General features: G+C 47.7%; 1 protein-coding gene across 2 annotated transcripts in view; it reads left to right on the forward strand.

Annotated features, from left to right (window-relative positions):
• Positions 1–434: 434 nt before the first annotated feature.
• Positions 435–15,890, forward strand: part of LOC138814580 (adenylate cyclase type 9-like) — a 96,974-nt gene continuing 81,518 nt past the window's right edge. The window contains exons 1-2 of one of the 2 annotated variants that reach the window (XM_070003589.1): positions 435–588; positions 766–2,504. In XM_070003589.1, coding sequence (XP_069859690.1) covers positions 809–2,504 — 1,696 coding nt within the window. In that variant the 5' untranslated portion in view covers positions 435–588; positions 766–808. The remainder of the gene's footprint in view (positions 589–765; positions 2,505–15,890) is intronic. The other variant, XM_070003590.1, reaches the window with a different exon arrangement.

The raw sequence follows: 15,890 nt of genomic DNA on the forward strand, positions 1-15,890 counted from the left end.
CATCTCTAGCTCGGGCAGGGCCCCCGGGGCGTGGGCGCGGCGAGCGGGCGAGCGGGGCGTCCCGGCGCCGCGTCTCGGGAGTCCGGCTGCGCTGCGGCCCCGCACCGCCGCCCGCGGAGGGGCCCCGCGGCTCGGCCCGGGGCGTCGGGGGTGGGGGGTGTCGTCGGCGTCGTCTTCGGCCCCGGGGCGGGGGCGCGGCGCGCTCGGCGGGCGAGCAGCAGGCCCCGCTAGACCGGGTGGCTCGGACGGGGGCGTCCGCGCGCCCCAGGGCGCTGCAGACTCGGGGCCGGGGCGCGCCCCCCCCGCCCCGCCCGGGGCAGGGCTGGCCCGGGGCCCGGGGTCGCCCGCGGGGGCTCGGCGGCGCCGCGGGTCCGGGCCGCGCGGGGTTGACGCACCGGGCGCCGTCGCCGCCAACGCCGCCGCCGCCGCCGCAGGATGAAGCGCCGCTCGCCGGAGTTGTTTTCGCGAGGACCGCTCGCGGGGCCGGGAGCGCCCAAGGGCTGAACTTCCCTCCCGGGCCGCGGTCGGGAGGCGCGCGGCGCGGAGGCCGCCGGCGGGCGACGGAGCCGGGACCCCCGGCAGCACCAGGTACGTCCCGGGCGGCGGTCCCCCCCACCCCCGGCCCGGGGAGGCGGCGCCGCGGGGGCTTTGGCTCGCGGGCGCCCGCGGTGTGGGAGAGCTTGCGGTGCCTCCCCGGGGCAGAGCCCGCACTTCGGGGCGCGCCGGCGCAGCCAGGCCGCGCTCACTCGGCTGTTTGGCCCGCAGGGACCCCTCACCCGGCCGGGAGAGGCTCCGAGGGCCCGGCAACATGGCTTCCCCGCCCCACCAGCAGCTGCTGCACCACCACAGCACCGAGGTGAGCTGCGACTCGAGCGGAGACAGCAACAGCGTGAGGGTCAAGATCAACCCCAAGCAGCTGTCCTCCAACGTCCACCCCAAGCACTGCAAGTACAGCATCTCCTCCAGCTGCAGCAGCTCCGGGGACTCCGGGGGGCTTCCCCGGCGCTTGGGCGGCGGCGGCGGCCGCCTGCGCAGGCAGAAGAAGCTGCCCCAGCTGTTCGAGAGGGCTTCCAGCCGGTGGTGGGACCCCAAATTCGACTCGGTGAACCTGGAGGAGGCCTGCCTGGAGCGCTGCTTCCCGCAGACCCAGCGCCGCTTCCGGTACGCGCTCTTCTACGTGGGCTTCGCCTGCCTCCTCTGGAGCGCCTATTTTGCGGTCCACATGCGGTCTAAACTGATCGTCGTGGTGGTCCCCGCGCTGTGCTTCCTGGTGGTGTGCGTGGGCTTTTTTATGTTTACCTTCACCAAGCTGTACGCCCGGCACTACGCGTGGACCTCCCTGGCTCTCACCCTGCTGGTGTGCGCCCTCACCCTGGCTGCGCAGTTTCAGGATCTGACGCCTCTCTCCGGACGTGTTGACAGCTCCAATCATACCCCCGCAGCCAAGCCCGCAGACACCTGCTTATCTCAAGTGGGGAGCTTCTCCATGTGCATCGAAGTGCTTTTTCTGCTCTACACCGTCATGCACTTACCTTTGTACTTGAGCTTGTTTTTGGGGGTGGTCTACTCCGTCCTTTTTGAGACCTTTGGCTATCATTTCCGAGATGAAAACTGCTTCCCTTCGACGGGAGCCGGAGCCCTGCACTGGGAGCTGCTGAGCAGGGCCCTGCTCCATGTCTGCATTCACGCCATTGGGATCCACCTCTTCGTCATGTCTCAGGTGAGGTCCAGAAGCACCTTCCTCAAGGTGGGACAGTCCATCATGCATGGAAAAGATCTGGAAGTAGAAAAAGCCCTCAAAGAGAGGATGATTCACTCTGTGATGCCTAGAATCATAGCTGATGACTTAATGAGACAGGGGGATGAGGAGAGTGAGAATTCCGTCAAGAGGCATGCCGCTTCCAGCCCCAAGAACAGGAAGAAAAAATCCTCCATACAGAAAGCTCCTATAGCATTCCGGCCCTTTAAGATGCAGCAGATCGAAGAAGTCAGTATTTTATTTGCAGATATTGTGGGCTTCACCAAGATGAGTGCCAACAAGTCTGCTCACGCCCTGGTGGGTCTTCTCAATGATCTATTCGGTCGCTTTGACCGGCTGTGTGAGGAAACCAAATGTGAGAAGATCAGTACCCTGGGAGACTGTTACTACTGTGTGGCGGGGTGCCCCGAGCCCCGGGTGGACCATGCCTACTGCTGCATTGAAATGGGCTTAGGCATGATCAAAGCCATCGAGCAGTTCTGCCAGGAGAAGAAAGAAATGGTGAACATGCGTGTCGGGGTTCACACGGGGACGGTCCTGTGTGGCATCTTGGGCATGAGGAGGTTTAAATTTGATGTGTGGTCCAACGATGTGAACTTGGCTAATCTCATGGAGCAGCTGGGGGTGGCCGGCAAAGTCCACATATCTGAGGCCACTGCAAAATACTTAGATGACCGGTACGAAATGGAAGACGGGAAAGTGATTGAACGCCTTGGCCAGAGCGTGGTTGCTGACCAATTGAAAGGTATGTGTCTTTCCTTGCTTCCTCAACTCCCTTCCCCCATCTTGTTAGGATTCATCAGTGTTTGGAAACAGTTCAGCTTCCTCTGGATTCCTGACCATGGGAGTATCATAGGATCAGTGTGCCTTTTCCTTCAGTGAGTCGCAGATCACAGACCTCCACAGGCTGCAAACAGGGACCCCGGCATGGTGTGCTGAGAGATGAGGCCTTTAGAAAGAAGGAGAACTTTGAAAATGTATGCGCTACTGCTCGGCTGATGACCTTTCTGAAATTGGGGCTGTGGGCAGGGGAGGCAAAACATGTCCTGTGAACTTTTTAGCACTCTAAGATTCTGCTTTTGCATTTTTTTTCATCTGGCCACCCTTCTGCCATTTCTCTATTTAAAACCTTTTTTCCTTTCTGGGCCTCCCTTTGCTGTCAATAAAATAGATAGAAAGTTAGTTCTGCCTTGCAGGACTCCAGAATTAGATGAAATGATATACTTCTCAATGAAAAATATCTTTCGTCTAGGTCACTTTTTCAAGAAAAAAATTTGCATTTTCAATTTTCATTTGTTTAATGAAGCTTTCTTATCATGGTATTGTCTTGCCATATAAATCCTAGCATTTTAGAACACTGAACTTCACAAACCACCAGGTAATTTGAAAATGAGAAAAGCTCCCAAAGAGTTCTTAATGTTTTCCTCTCTTGTCCTGGTAGATTTTATCTGTCCCCTCATCCTGGTATATTTTTGTCTGTCCCCTTGTCCCTGGTCTTACATTCTTTACTGCTATTCTTGATGGTTTTATTGGGCTGCTTATTTTATTTTTATATAGGACAAATTTTTGAGGTCTGGAAAGTGGTGTATAAATAAGTGGGATCAAAAACAACGATTCCGAGTAATCTGATACGTCTGCCCTCCCTCTCTGCCTGCCCCCCTGCTCTTTTAAACAGTTCTTAGCCTTTACTAAAAATCTTCTGGATTGAGGGGAACATCTATTTTAGAAGTATGCAGTGAAAATAGCATTGATTTTTAAAAGCCTACATTTGTAAAGCTGTATTGTATTTTGTGGTGTTCACCAGCTGCATAATTACACAGTTAAAAGCCCCAGGAGAGGGAATCCTCCAAAGGACAAGGAATGGTTTAAGTCAGACTTGGGAGAAGTGAGAGGCAGCTTGTGGCTGAGTTAGGGCTCATGTTGGTTGTCAGCCTCATGATAATGCTGTATGCTTAACGGGCGTTTTCTTTCTTTAGTTTGTGATCTGAGCTTCCCCTGTCATTTATTTACTTGTTATCTGACAAGGGTACTTAATCTTCCTGGTTTTTATTTATTATAGTTATTTTGTTAGTTTTTGGACAATTTATGGATATGGTAGTAAAAATATTTTCATCTGAGAATTCCCAACTTAGAGAACCGTAAGTGTTGAACTGAAGAGGTCGGAAAGGACACTTTAAAAGATTGCTGGAACAAGTGTCTTTCTAATTAGGAAGGTGGCACCTGCTCTTGAGTCCGAAGGTTTCAGTCCATGGGATGTGTATGTAATCCTTCCTTGACATTTTGACATCTTTAGGACACAAGAGGTGCAGGCTTTGCTGTCTAGGATTATGGGGCAGGTTCTAGATGGTGGCTCTGGGCCGTCCTGTGGTCTATGTAATGATCAGATATGTTGGGTCAAAGGACAATGACAGCAGTTGTGTAAGTTGTACTTCACATGATGTGTTACTTGAATTTCAAAAATAAAAACAGTCACAATCATTAAGTGTACTTGGAAAGCACTAACCTTTGGCAGTATTCATTTTTGTTAGTTTTTTTTTTTGTAATTAAAAAATTTGTAGACCAAAGGTCTCAAAGACACCTCCCCCAAAAAAATCCTAGGGAGGTTTACTGATTTTATTTTTACTTCAAATAGTATATATTTGGTAAATTGATTTTCTTTAAATTTGTATAAATTATGTACTTTTAAAGAAAAAGTACTTCATAGAGGGAGGAAAATATAGAAGGCTCAGCTGAACTTTTTTTTTTTTAATCCCCTGTTAGCTATTTCCTGGAGACTGTGATTTTTTGCTTTCTTCAGCTCATTTTGAAAACTTTGTGGACAAGACTCTGGTAACAAATATGTCCACACAATTTCCTGACCCTTTTGAAACTATCTTGATGTACAGAACTGCTAAGGGGAGATGATAGTGTAGCGTGCAGAAGACAGACGTCTCCACGTGTCATTATGCTTATTATGTATGTAAGGTTTATCACAGCCTCCTAGGTTTGTTCTTGTGGCAGGCTTGTTCTCTGTGTGTTGGGTATTAGCATTTACCTCTCATCCTCTTTTCTGATGACAGGATTAGAAAGTACCCAGGCGAGGAGTCTGTAGACTTGAACGTTGGTGGGATGAGCAGAGGATTGTAGAATTAGCCTGGCAGCAGGAAGCTGCTTCTACTTTAATTAATCTGAACAGGCTTTGCAGAAGAACAGTATTTCATTATTTGCGCACATGCTCCCTAAAATCCTTACTGCTCCCCCCACCACGGGCTGGCCAGGCACTATGGATGTGAAGACACACCTGACCTGACATATCTGATAGTTCCTGACCCACACCAACTCCTGGTTATCAGTGTTGTCACTGTGTGTGTGTGTGTGTGTGTGTGTGTGTGTGTGTACCCAACATTTTAGTTACAGAGGGGCACATACTGGAGCCAATCCAGGAGATCAAGCTGTGCCCTTACAGGTGGGCAGAGGAAGGGCAGTAAGTGCGGGGTGGATAGCATGGTTCAGAGGCTCAAAACCGTGTTTCTTCGTGGGGTTGGGTTGTGTACCAGTTCATGAGGACAAAGAAGCCTGTGATTAGAGTGGAGTTTGGACTTGATCCTATAGGTGAAGGAAGCCACTGGTGGGCCTTAAGCACAAGGCCTCAGTGGTCCTCTTTGTCTCTGTAGAAAGCTCACCCCTTCAGCAGTAGGGGGTATGGCCTGCAACAGTGTGAGTTGGAGATTTATGAGTTGCTTGAGCAAATCACAGGGCAGGAGGGAGGGGAAGAGGAAGGGATGGCCCAAATGCAGGTCATTGCAGTGGCAGTGGAAGCGATGGAGCAGAGGTGAGCAGGATTGTGACCTGATGGGACTCCACGCCACACCTAAGCAGGGACAGGTGGGGCAGGTGAGAGTTTGGGTGGAAAATGCCCTTTTTAAGTTTCTGTAATTGCTCTGGAAATGGCCTGGAGTGAAGCAGGGTTGAGATGCTGTTGATTTGTCTGTGGTCAAGCTTGTTCACCATTCCACATGCTGTTTATTCTGTGCTAGGTGTAGTTGCAAATCCTGCCAATACAGCAGGGCACAGATAGTGGACAGACAGTGTTCCTGCCTTCAGGATATGGAATTTGTTACCGAGTTCCAATAGAGGATACATTTTAGGTTAAATTCTAAGAGATATGTTTAGGTAGGATAACCAGGCACTGAGAGAGAAGTTTGAAGGAATTTTTAGCATAGGGTTAGGATTTCAGAAGTGACAGAATAAGGAGGGCTGGGAAGGCGGCTCAGCAGTAGAGCGCTTGCCTTGCATGCATGAAGCCTTGGGTTCGATTCCTCAGTACCACATAAGCAGAAAAAAAAAGAGCCGGAAGTAGCGCTGTGGCTCAAGTGGTAGAGCGCTACCCTTGAACTGAAGAGCTGAGGGACAGCGCTCAGGCCCAGAGTTCAGGCCCACTACCGGACCCAAAACAAACAAACAAAAAAGAATAAGGAGAAAGGAGAGGGAGGGATGACATTGCATTGTACTCATGACCTGACATAGAATTGTAACCTCTTCGTGCAACTACATCATCATCATCAGTCATCAATAATCAATCATCACCATGAGAAAAGGCCTATTTTGAGAGGTAGAAAGCCTGAGGGTCTGTAGAAGAGGTTTTGGTCTGTTCTGTTGTACCTTAGTCCTTGTCCAAAAGGATGAGCAATATTATCCAGAGCTATTGGTTTTTCCTGTCACAGATGTGGAAACACAGGGACAGAAAGTGAAACTGTTTGTTAGGATGTTTGGAAGATAGAGCAATGGCTGCCCAGTGCTTCCTGGTCAGTAGTAAAGATCACATCTTTACAGAGACATGTCTGATAGCCATCACCTTGCTAGAGGAAAGATAAAATAAGATGAACATCTTCCCTAAGGATTTAAGCCAAAGTTTAGGTTTATGGAGCCCCTGGGCAAGAGATCTGTGGATGTGTGTTTGGACAGATTGTTATCCTTTGGCCAACTCAGTAATGGAGAACTTTACCTTTCCTAACAGGTGGCACTTAGAAAAAAGAGTTCCCCTCTGAAGCTGCCAAGGCCCTCTGTGTTTTTTAGCCATTGCTAGTTCCAGTCTATCCCATGTTAGAAGTCTAGGCTCCCTTTTGCCTCGTGGGCATGAGCCTGTCATCTGGTAGCTAAAAGCCAGAGCCAGACGCCCTGTGCTCAGATGCTTTCCTTGTTTCCTCTGACAGCTTGGATGGCTTGACCCCCTTTAGAAGTCTGTAGGTCTTCACAGTTGACGCTGTAGTGCCAACTGCCAACCTGTTGTTAGCTGACAGTCCTGCTTCTCCTCTCGGAATTTCCATGTTTACCAGTGTTCTCCCCCCATGCTAAGACTTCTGAATGGTTCTCCCTAGGTGTGGTTCTGTAACATCATACCTTGGTAATGGGGAAAATAAGTAGTTCCTTGGGTGATACAGATGATGCAAGTGCTGACATCAGGGAAGTCTTTAAATATCGGCCAATGCTGACTTCACAGTGGCTAGTAGAAGTTTTCCAAGATTTTAGTTTTCACTTGGAAGCTTGGATTTTTATCATCATCAGCAAATATCGTCTGTTGTTTCCATCCAAGTGACAGGCTTACTTCACTCATTTTTTTTTTTGGGGGGGGGTCTGGTTGTGGGGCCTGAACTCTGGGCCTAGGCGCTGTCCCTCAGCTCTTCAGCTCAAGGCTAGCGTTCTACCACTTTGAGCCACAGCGCCACTTCTGGCTTTTTTTTCTCTTTGCTTATGTGGTGCTGAGGAATCGAACCCAGGGCCTCATGCATGCAAGGCAAGCGCTCTACCACTGAGCCACCTTCCCAGCCCCTTCGCTCATTTTTGTTTTTTTTTTAGGACTAGTCTTCTAGAACTCAAGTCCAGGGTTTGTCTGCAGGTCAGTTACAGAGAAGTAGCTTGCTGCTTTTCCCCACAGCCACAGTACCTTAGTGTATGACACAAAGTCTTAGTAATGTTTTGCATTTTTTATCCCACATGCAATTAAAAAGGCACATATTCAAGGCTGAGATTTAGCACAGTCATTAATTTTTACTGCTTAATCAAGGATGTTCTCCAGTGAATCTGATTTCTTTCCGCAAGCGTATGTGGTGAAGAGCTCAGCCACATCTAGGACAGCTTGCTCCCCCTGCTTTGACTGGCAGTCAGGTTTCAGTGGTTTTATCATTGCTGTAAGTATCAACACTGAAACAGGCAAACAAGGTCTCAGTGTTCTTTTGGAAATAGATCTGACCTCAAAAATGCCCTGCAAAGGTTTCAGGGACCCTTGGAGCTCTAGGAACCTCACTTTGAGAAATCCTAAGCTATGTGGGAAAAAGAGTTAGCCAGACACTGGTGGCTCACGCCTGTAATCCTAGCTATTCAGGAGGCTGAGATCTGAAGATCACGGTTCAAAGCCAGCCCAGGCAGGAAAGTGGGAAGGCTCATATCTCCAATTAACCACCAGAAAACTAGAAGTGGTGCTGTGGCTCAAAGTATAGAGTATTAGCCTTGAGCAAAAGAGCTCAGAGGACAGTGTCCAGTCCCTGAGTTCAAGCTATACAACCACCATCACCACCACCACCACCAGCAAGAGGAGTCCTTGCCCTCTGCCAATATAATTTAGCCATTAGGTTTTGTTTGTTTGTTTGTTTGTTTGTTTTTTTGGGTCCAGTTGTGGGGCCTGAACTCTGGGCCTGGGCGCTGTCCCTCAGCTCTTCAGCTCAAGGCTAGCGCTCTACCACTTGAGCCACAGCGCCACTTCTGGCTTTTTTCTCTTTGCTTATGTGGTGCTGAGGAATCGAACCCAGGGCCTCATGCATGCAAGGCAAGCGCTCTACCACTGAGCCACCTTCCCAGCCCCGGTATTTGTTTTTTTGATATATTTGAAGTCTGCAGTGGCTCGGGTTGTTGGGGAGAATTGGATGTGGTATTTCAAGTGAGGCACTCACTCACTTAGCATGGTTGCAGCAGCCATTTGGTCACTAAGAACCAACTCCCCATCTGTGGGCAAATCACAGTTTGTTCTGCGCTCAAGAGTGTTGCTTGTTTCTTACGCTTTGTTTGGTTCGCATCTTGTATAATGTGATACTGAAACCTAGAACCCATCAGGGACTGTGACTGTGTCCGCTTCTCAAAAAAGGGCAAGTGTCCAAAAATCTGAAACACTGATAGCTCGCCCTGGTTAAACTGGAGCTGCCGATTTTGGCAGCTTCTTCATTGAAAACCCTGGGGAGCTGGGGCAATATTGTTCTCGGGCTGCTTCAATTCCCCAGGCTTTGGGGGGGGGGAGAGGGGATATTTTCAGCAATGTGGCCCTGGATAATTGAGGAATTATGGGAAAATCCTCAGCTTTGCTTCCCTGGAGATCTTGGCCGGGGTAGGCAGGGAATAGTTATTCTGTAAACCCAGCTTTTTATTTTCTAGATGTTGAATGAAGTCGTAGTATTTGTGAGATTCGGATGAGTTTCTGGAGTCAGGGCCATTGTCCTGCCCTCCTGCCATGGATAGCCAGGAGGATAAGGCAGCACTAAACAAACAGTCACATGGAAAATTGGCACCAAACTTAGTGATTGCATTATGAGCAGGGCTGGAAGTGAAGCACTGAGACATTGAGTAACTTGTGATGTTCACACAGCCAGAAACAGCTCTAAATAAGGAAGCCTGTATTCAAACCGAAAGCCTAAAGCACCATATTAGAAAACACTAGTGTCTACCTCATAGACTAGACGTAAGGATTAAATGTTAAGTACTTAGTAAAGTACTTGGCACATACTTTCATCAGAGCTAGTATGGCGGAGAGCGGAGCGCTGTCCTCAGCTGCATTACAAGGCAGAAGATGCACACCTGCCCAGCTCCCCCAGTGCACGCGGCCCTCTCCCTCACGCGGTCATCATCTCAGATTTGTTTAGATGTTTGGCTCCATTCCTTCCTTCCTATACCAGTTTTCAGACTGAGTTGATTTTTTTTTATTTTTAAAAAACATCCTCCAAAAGTAACCAAAGACATTTTTCAAGAATCCATGTAGACTCTGAGATTTTAGTTTATCTAATATATCCCATCCCATTACAACTATCTTATTTTGGATACCCACGTTGTCCCAACTCCCAGATTAGCCTCTGAGTCCTTTTCATATAAGCCCAGTGGTCTCTGCTAACTTCTGTTCTAGTACTAGGGCTTGAACTAGGTCTCAGGGGTCTCATGTTCTCACTTAGCCTTTTTTTTCCCCTCACTGTTTGGTGCTCTGATACTTGAGCCACATCTTCACTTTTGACTTTTTGCTGATTTAATTGGGGAAATCAGAGTCTCATGGATTTGTCTGCCCCGGCTGGCTTTGAGTTATAATCCTCAGATCTCAGCCTCTTGAATAGCTAGGATTACAGGCAGTGAGCTACTACTGGTACCTGGCTGTTAGCTTTTTTTTTTTTTTTTTTTTTTTTTTTTTTTTTGTCGGTCGTGGGGCTTGAACTCTGGGCCTGGGCGTTGTCCCTAAGCTCTTCAGCTCAAGGCGAGCGCTCTACCACTTGAGCTACAGCGCCACTTCCGGTTTTCTGGTGGTTTTATTGGAGATAGGAGTCTCATGGTCTCTCCTGCCCGGGCTGGCTTTGAACCGTGATCCTCAGATCTCAGCCTCCTGAGTAGCTAGGATTACAGGCGTGAGCCACCAGCGCCCGGCGGCTGTTAGCATTTTTAAAGAGTAGAGAAATTGCTCCTAAAATTATAGGTATTGAAATCTCATTAATTCTGATTTTTTTCTGATATGTTTATTCATACAGACTGAGCTTAAAGTTTACCCTCTCCAGTTTTGAAAAGAAAATTAATAATAGCATCTGCATGTTTATATGAAAAAATGAACCACGGAAGGAAGCCCTATGTGTCTCCTAGCTCTTTGGAAGCTTTCATTTGCATTCTGACAATTGGCAATTATAAAGCAGAGTGGCATTTATGTCTATGGTATTCTCCCATCATACTTGCTAAGGTGCTAAGGGACAGGTGTCTGTGAATGTAGCTAAACTGTGGTAAGAAGCAATAAAAATAAATGTAGGAGGCCCACTTGCAGACTGTGGAGCATTGCTAGTCCCACAGGCCTCATCCCCACAATGGTGTGAGGTACCAGAGACCCACCTCCACCAATCCCCTTCCCAAGAGCCGTGCTCTGACCAGTGTTCCCTGGAAGGTAGTGCTGGTTCACCCCAGTCCTCAGGGCAGCGGTGTGCGTGCGTGCGCGCGCGCGCGTGCGCGTGTGTGGTATGTGTGTGTGTGTGTGTGTGTGTGTGTGTGTGTGTGTGTGTGTGTGTGTGTGTGGTGTGTGTGTATGTGTGTGTGACTCTTGATCATCCTGTACCCTATTGCAACTTGCTTTGAGATGAAAAATGTTCATGCTTATGGATTGTTACATTTCCAGTGCTGGGAATGTAGTGTAGCAAATAGTAGCAGCTCACTAATGCAGCTGGCCCTCTGTAGCCATGATTTGTGCATCCTCAGATTCAACCACAGATGGATAATATTCAGAAAACAATTTAATCTGTATTACCCCCGCCCAATACAGTATAACAGCTACTTACATTTACATTGTATTAGATATTACAAATAACCTAGAGATGACTTAGCATGCAGGAAAATATGTGTAGGTAATTTGTAGATATTATGCTATTTTATAATAAGGGATTGGTATATCCATGCATAGTCAATGTCCCAGGGGGTCCTGAAACCTATCTCCCCTCCAGTGTGAGGGATGGTGAGTCCAGTGAGATTTTATTTTTGTTTTTTTGTTTTTGTCAGTTGTGGGGTTTGAACTCTGGGCCTGGGCACTGCCCCTCAGCTCTTCAGCTCTAGGTGATTACTCTGCCAGTTGAGCCACAGTGCCACTTCCAGTTTTCTGGTGGTTTATTGGAAATAAGAGTTTCACAGACTTTCCTGCCAGAGCTGGCTTTGAACCGTGATCCTCAGATCTCAGCCTCCTGAGTAGCTAGGAGCCACTGGTGCCTGGCTCCAGTGAGTTTTACGTTTGTTCATACTCTATGTGAGGACACTGGTGTGTGTCAGATACCCTGCATACCTGCACAGAATAACTTGGAAGGTCAGGAAAGGTGACCAAGTTTTGCTTGAAATGGTTGAATGGTTCGCTGAATTGAAGCTACCGGCAGGGATATTTTGTTGTTGTTGTTTGTTTGTACATACTGGGATCTGAATCCAAGACTTATTCTTGCTAGGCAAGTGCTTTAGCATTGGGCTAAATTACCCAACCTCAATGGGTGGGGTGTTGAAATTAGCTAGAGAAGGTTGGAATGAAGAAAGCCAGTTAGTGTAAAGGGCTTGGGGATGAGAAATTGATTGGGCTCCAAGCAGAGCCAAGGCAGCTTCAGGGCTGGTGGAGCCTGGAGCGTGGAGGGAAGGAGCGGGATTTAAAGCCTAAGCACCTATTTAGGGACCAGAAAATGTGGGGTTGGGTGGTTTAGTTGAGGCAGTTTTTTCTTTTTTTGTCGGTCATGGGGCCTGAACTCTGGGCCTGGGCGCTGTCCCTCAGCTCTTCAGCTGAAGGCTAGTGCTCTGCCACTTGAGCCACAGCGCCACTTCCAGCATTTTTCTGCTTATGTGTTGCTGAGGAATTGAACCCAGGGCCTCATGCATGCAAGGCAAGTATTCTACCACTGAGCTACTTTCCCAGCCTGGCAGTTTTTCTTTTTAGCTTTTTAAAATAGAGATTTTAAGAAGTACATTTATCTCTAATACTGTAGCTCTCAATAATTCTTATTTGATTATCATCTATACACATGAAAATCCAGCATGCCTTTTTTGGGGGCGGGTGGCGGTTAAAGTTCCAGGTTTAGTCTTTAAGCATAATTTCCAGGATTTTTATGTAACGCTATTAAGTTCTACTTAGTTTCTTTTTTCCTTCCAAAAGGGGAAAATGTGGTACAGAAAGCAACTTTTGAATAATTTATTTTTGTGCTTGAGTAGTTTGGGAAATATTAGCTTCATTTTTTTTTAAAGCAATCTAATGTGGAGAGGGGAAGAAAACCCACAGGCCTATGATTTATTTTCTTGCATGTGGATATTAAGATACTATGACATTAAAATAGCTATGACATTTTAAGTAAAACTTTTTTTTGGTATATTTATTCGGTTAGTTTTACCCTATTAAATGTTCCTATTTTAAGTGTGGATTGCATTGTGTTTGGAAACTTCATAGCTAAGTACTTTTCCCCATGAGAAAATACTGCTTCTTTTGGTTATTAATGTTAATTTTTGTTTTGTGTAAGAGCAGCCCAGTAAGGGGCTCGGTTTCGAAAAGGAAAGCACTACTAATAGAATTATCTTCTTGGTGAAATGAATTTGTTTTCTTAAGTTAACTTTCCATCTTAAGATGTGTTTTCCAGAAATAAAGTTTAGCACATTTGGGCAGAAATCTCTGGTTCTGCTTAATCTTGCCAGATCGCAGTTTCCTCATATTTGTGAAATGTAAACTTTGAAGTAGTTGTGCCTTTAGATCCCCAGCATTCTCTAAGAATAGCGGAGAATTTTCTCATGATTGGGAAATAGTACTTTTCTTAATACGGAAAAGTGGTTTTTCCTTTGTCCATTTGTTTAAACTCTGAACCCTCATTTAGACAAATTTAGCAGAGGGACACTTGGATTTACACAACCACAAAATTGTAGGGTATGCATGAGATTCTTAACTTTATAAAGGATTCTTTACGTCCTCTAAGTATAATGAGATTTAATCTTAGAAGTATGATTTACACATTTTTTTCAGGATCATATTTGTTACATAATCCTGGACACTGCTAGAGGATCCTCACTGGGCTTTGAAAGTCTGAGAAATCCTTTAGAAATGTCTTGGAGAAAATGTGAATAAATTTGTTTAAAAATGGACTTCACCCTGGATTCAATTCCTCAGTCCCACATAAACAGAAAAAGCCAGAAGTGGTGCTATGGCTCAAGTGGTAGAGTGCTAGCCTTGAGCAAAAGCAGCTCAGGGACAACGCCCCAGGCCCTGTGTTCAAGCCCCAGAACTGACAATAAAATAAAATAGAAGGCAAGTTGCCAATAAAATAACTTCATAGTAGCAGGACTTAACAAATACAAAGACTTTCCAGTAGCTTACTGCAGGTATCGGGCTTCTGCTTTTTCTATAGTGTTTCGGGGATGCACTGTTCATGTTAATGTAGCCCTTGTATGCTGTAAAGGGTTTGCATGGTTTTCTCTGTATATTTTTCTTCCTTTATTATTAACCACTGATGTAGAACAGTTAATCCCCGGCTACTCCCCTCACCCCCAGGGCTGGCAGTGGAAGCCAGGGCCTGTATGCTCTACCACTGAACGACATGGCCTTTTTTTGTCCCAAGTATCTCTCTCTTGGGCTCTCTGTAGGTCACCCCACCTTCTCTCTGGTGCTGACGAGCCTGAGCCCAGGCTTTTTGCACATGATTAGAAAAATGCCCGACCCAGAGCTACATTAGCAATACTTTTTTTTTTTTTTTTGGACGGTGGTGGGGCTTGAACTCTGGGCCTGGGCGCTGTCCCTCAGCTCTTCAGCTCAAGGCAAGTGCTTTACCACTTGAGCCACTGCTCCATTTCCAGTTTTCTGGTGGTTTATTGGAGATGAGTCTCACGGACTTTCCTGCCCAGGCTGGCTTTGAACCGTGATCCTCACATCTCAGCTTCCTGAGTAGCTAGGATTCCAGGCATGAGCCATCGGCTTATCAATATACTTAAGCATCTGAAGTGGAGTCTCTGCAAGTTGCACTGGCTGGGTTGGAACTCGCCTTTCTTCTGCCTCAGCTTCTTGAGTAGATGGGTTGACGGGGTGCCCAGCCCCTGAAGCGCTTCTCTGCACAGGACAGTCTTCTTTCTGCCCAAAATGAACACACGGGAGAAGCCTCTCCTCTTATGGCCTGGGTGAGAGAAGAGCTATCCAACTATTGTCTGGCATATTGGGTTGGATATCTATCTCCTCCATTCTGTTTTCTGTTTTTTTTTTTTTTTCTACATGACATCTCTCCCACTTCCCCTGGCTTTCTGGTGCTGGGGATCTAACTCAGGGCCCTGTGGCATGCCAGACAAGTGTACCACTGAACCACATCCTGTGGCTCTCCTTTCCCTCTCCCTCTCCTCCCCCTCCTCCTCCTCTTCCTCCTCCTCCTCCTCCTCTTCCTCTTCCTCCTCCTCCTCCTCCTCCTCCTCTTATTCCTGCTCCTCCTCTTCCTGCTCCTCCTCCTCCTTCTGGGTTCTCCTCCTTCCCCCCTTTTTCTCCTTCCTTCTTCCTCCTTCCCTTTATCTCCCTCTTCCTTTCTCCTTCCTCCTTTCTCCTCCTCTTCCTCCTTCTGTCCTCCTTTCTCCTCCTCTTTCTCCTTCTGTCAGTTGTGGGGCTTGAACTCAGAGTCTGGGCACTGAGCCTCTTTGTGCTCAAGGCTAGCACTTTACCACTTGGGCCACACCTCCACTTCTGGATTTTTGAGTGGTTAATTGGAGATAAGAGTCTTAAGGGCCGGGCTGGGAAGGTGGCTCAGTGGTAGAGCGCTTGCCTTGCATGCCAGAGGCCCTGGGTTCGATTCCTCAGCACCACATAAGCAAAAAGAAAAAAGCCAGAAGTGGCGCTGTGGCTCAAGTGGTGGAGCGCTAGACTTGAGCTAAAAAGCTGAGGGACAGGGGCTGGGAAGGTGGCTCAGTGGTAGAGTGCTTGCCTTGCATGCATGAGGCCCTGGTTTCGATTCCTCAGCACCACATAAGCAGAAAAAAAAAAGCCAGAAGTGGCATTGTGGCTCAAGTGGTAGAGCGCTAGCCTTGAGCTGAAGAGCTGAGGGACAGCGTCCAGGCCCAGAGTTGAGGCCCACGACTGGACCCCAAAAAAAAAAAAAAAAAAAAAAAAGCTGAGGGACAGTTCCCAGGCCCAGAGTTCAAGAGTCTCAAGGGGACATTTTGCCTGGGCTGGCTTTGAAACGCAATCCTCAGATCTCAGCCTCCTGAGTAGCTAGGATGGCAGGTGTGAGCCACGGGTGCCACTGGCCCCCAGCTTCTCCTTTCTTTATGGTAATTTGAATGTAGTCATTTCTTCTTTGGTGGATTGCTTACTCTTTCTAACATCTGCTGTGGTTGGCAGGGCTGCTGAGATAAAGTGGGAAGGAGGAAAGCTATACCAGGTCCTCAAAGATGG

Source organism: Dipodomys merriami, unplaced genomic scaffold (assembly GCF_024711535.1).
Source record: "Dipodomys merriami isolate MVZ:Mamm:240054 unplaced genomic scaffold, mDipMer1.0.p SCAF_60, whole genome shotgun sequence".
Taxonomy (NCBI): domain Eukaryota; kingdom Metazoa; phylum Chordata; class Mammalia; order Rodentia; family Heteromyidae; genus Dipodomys; species Dipodomys merriami.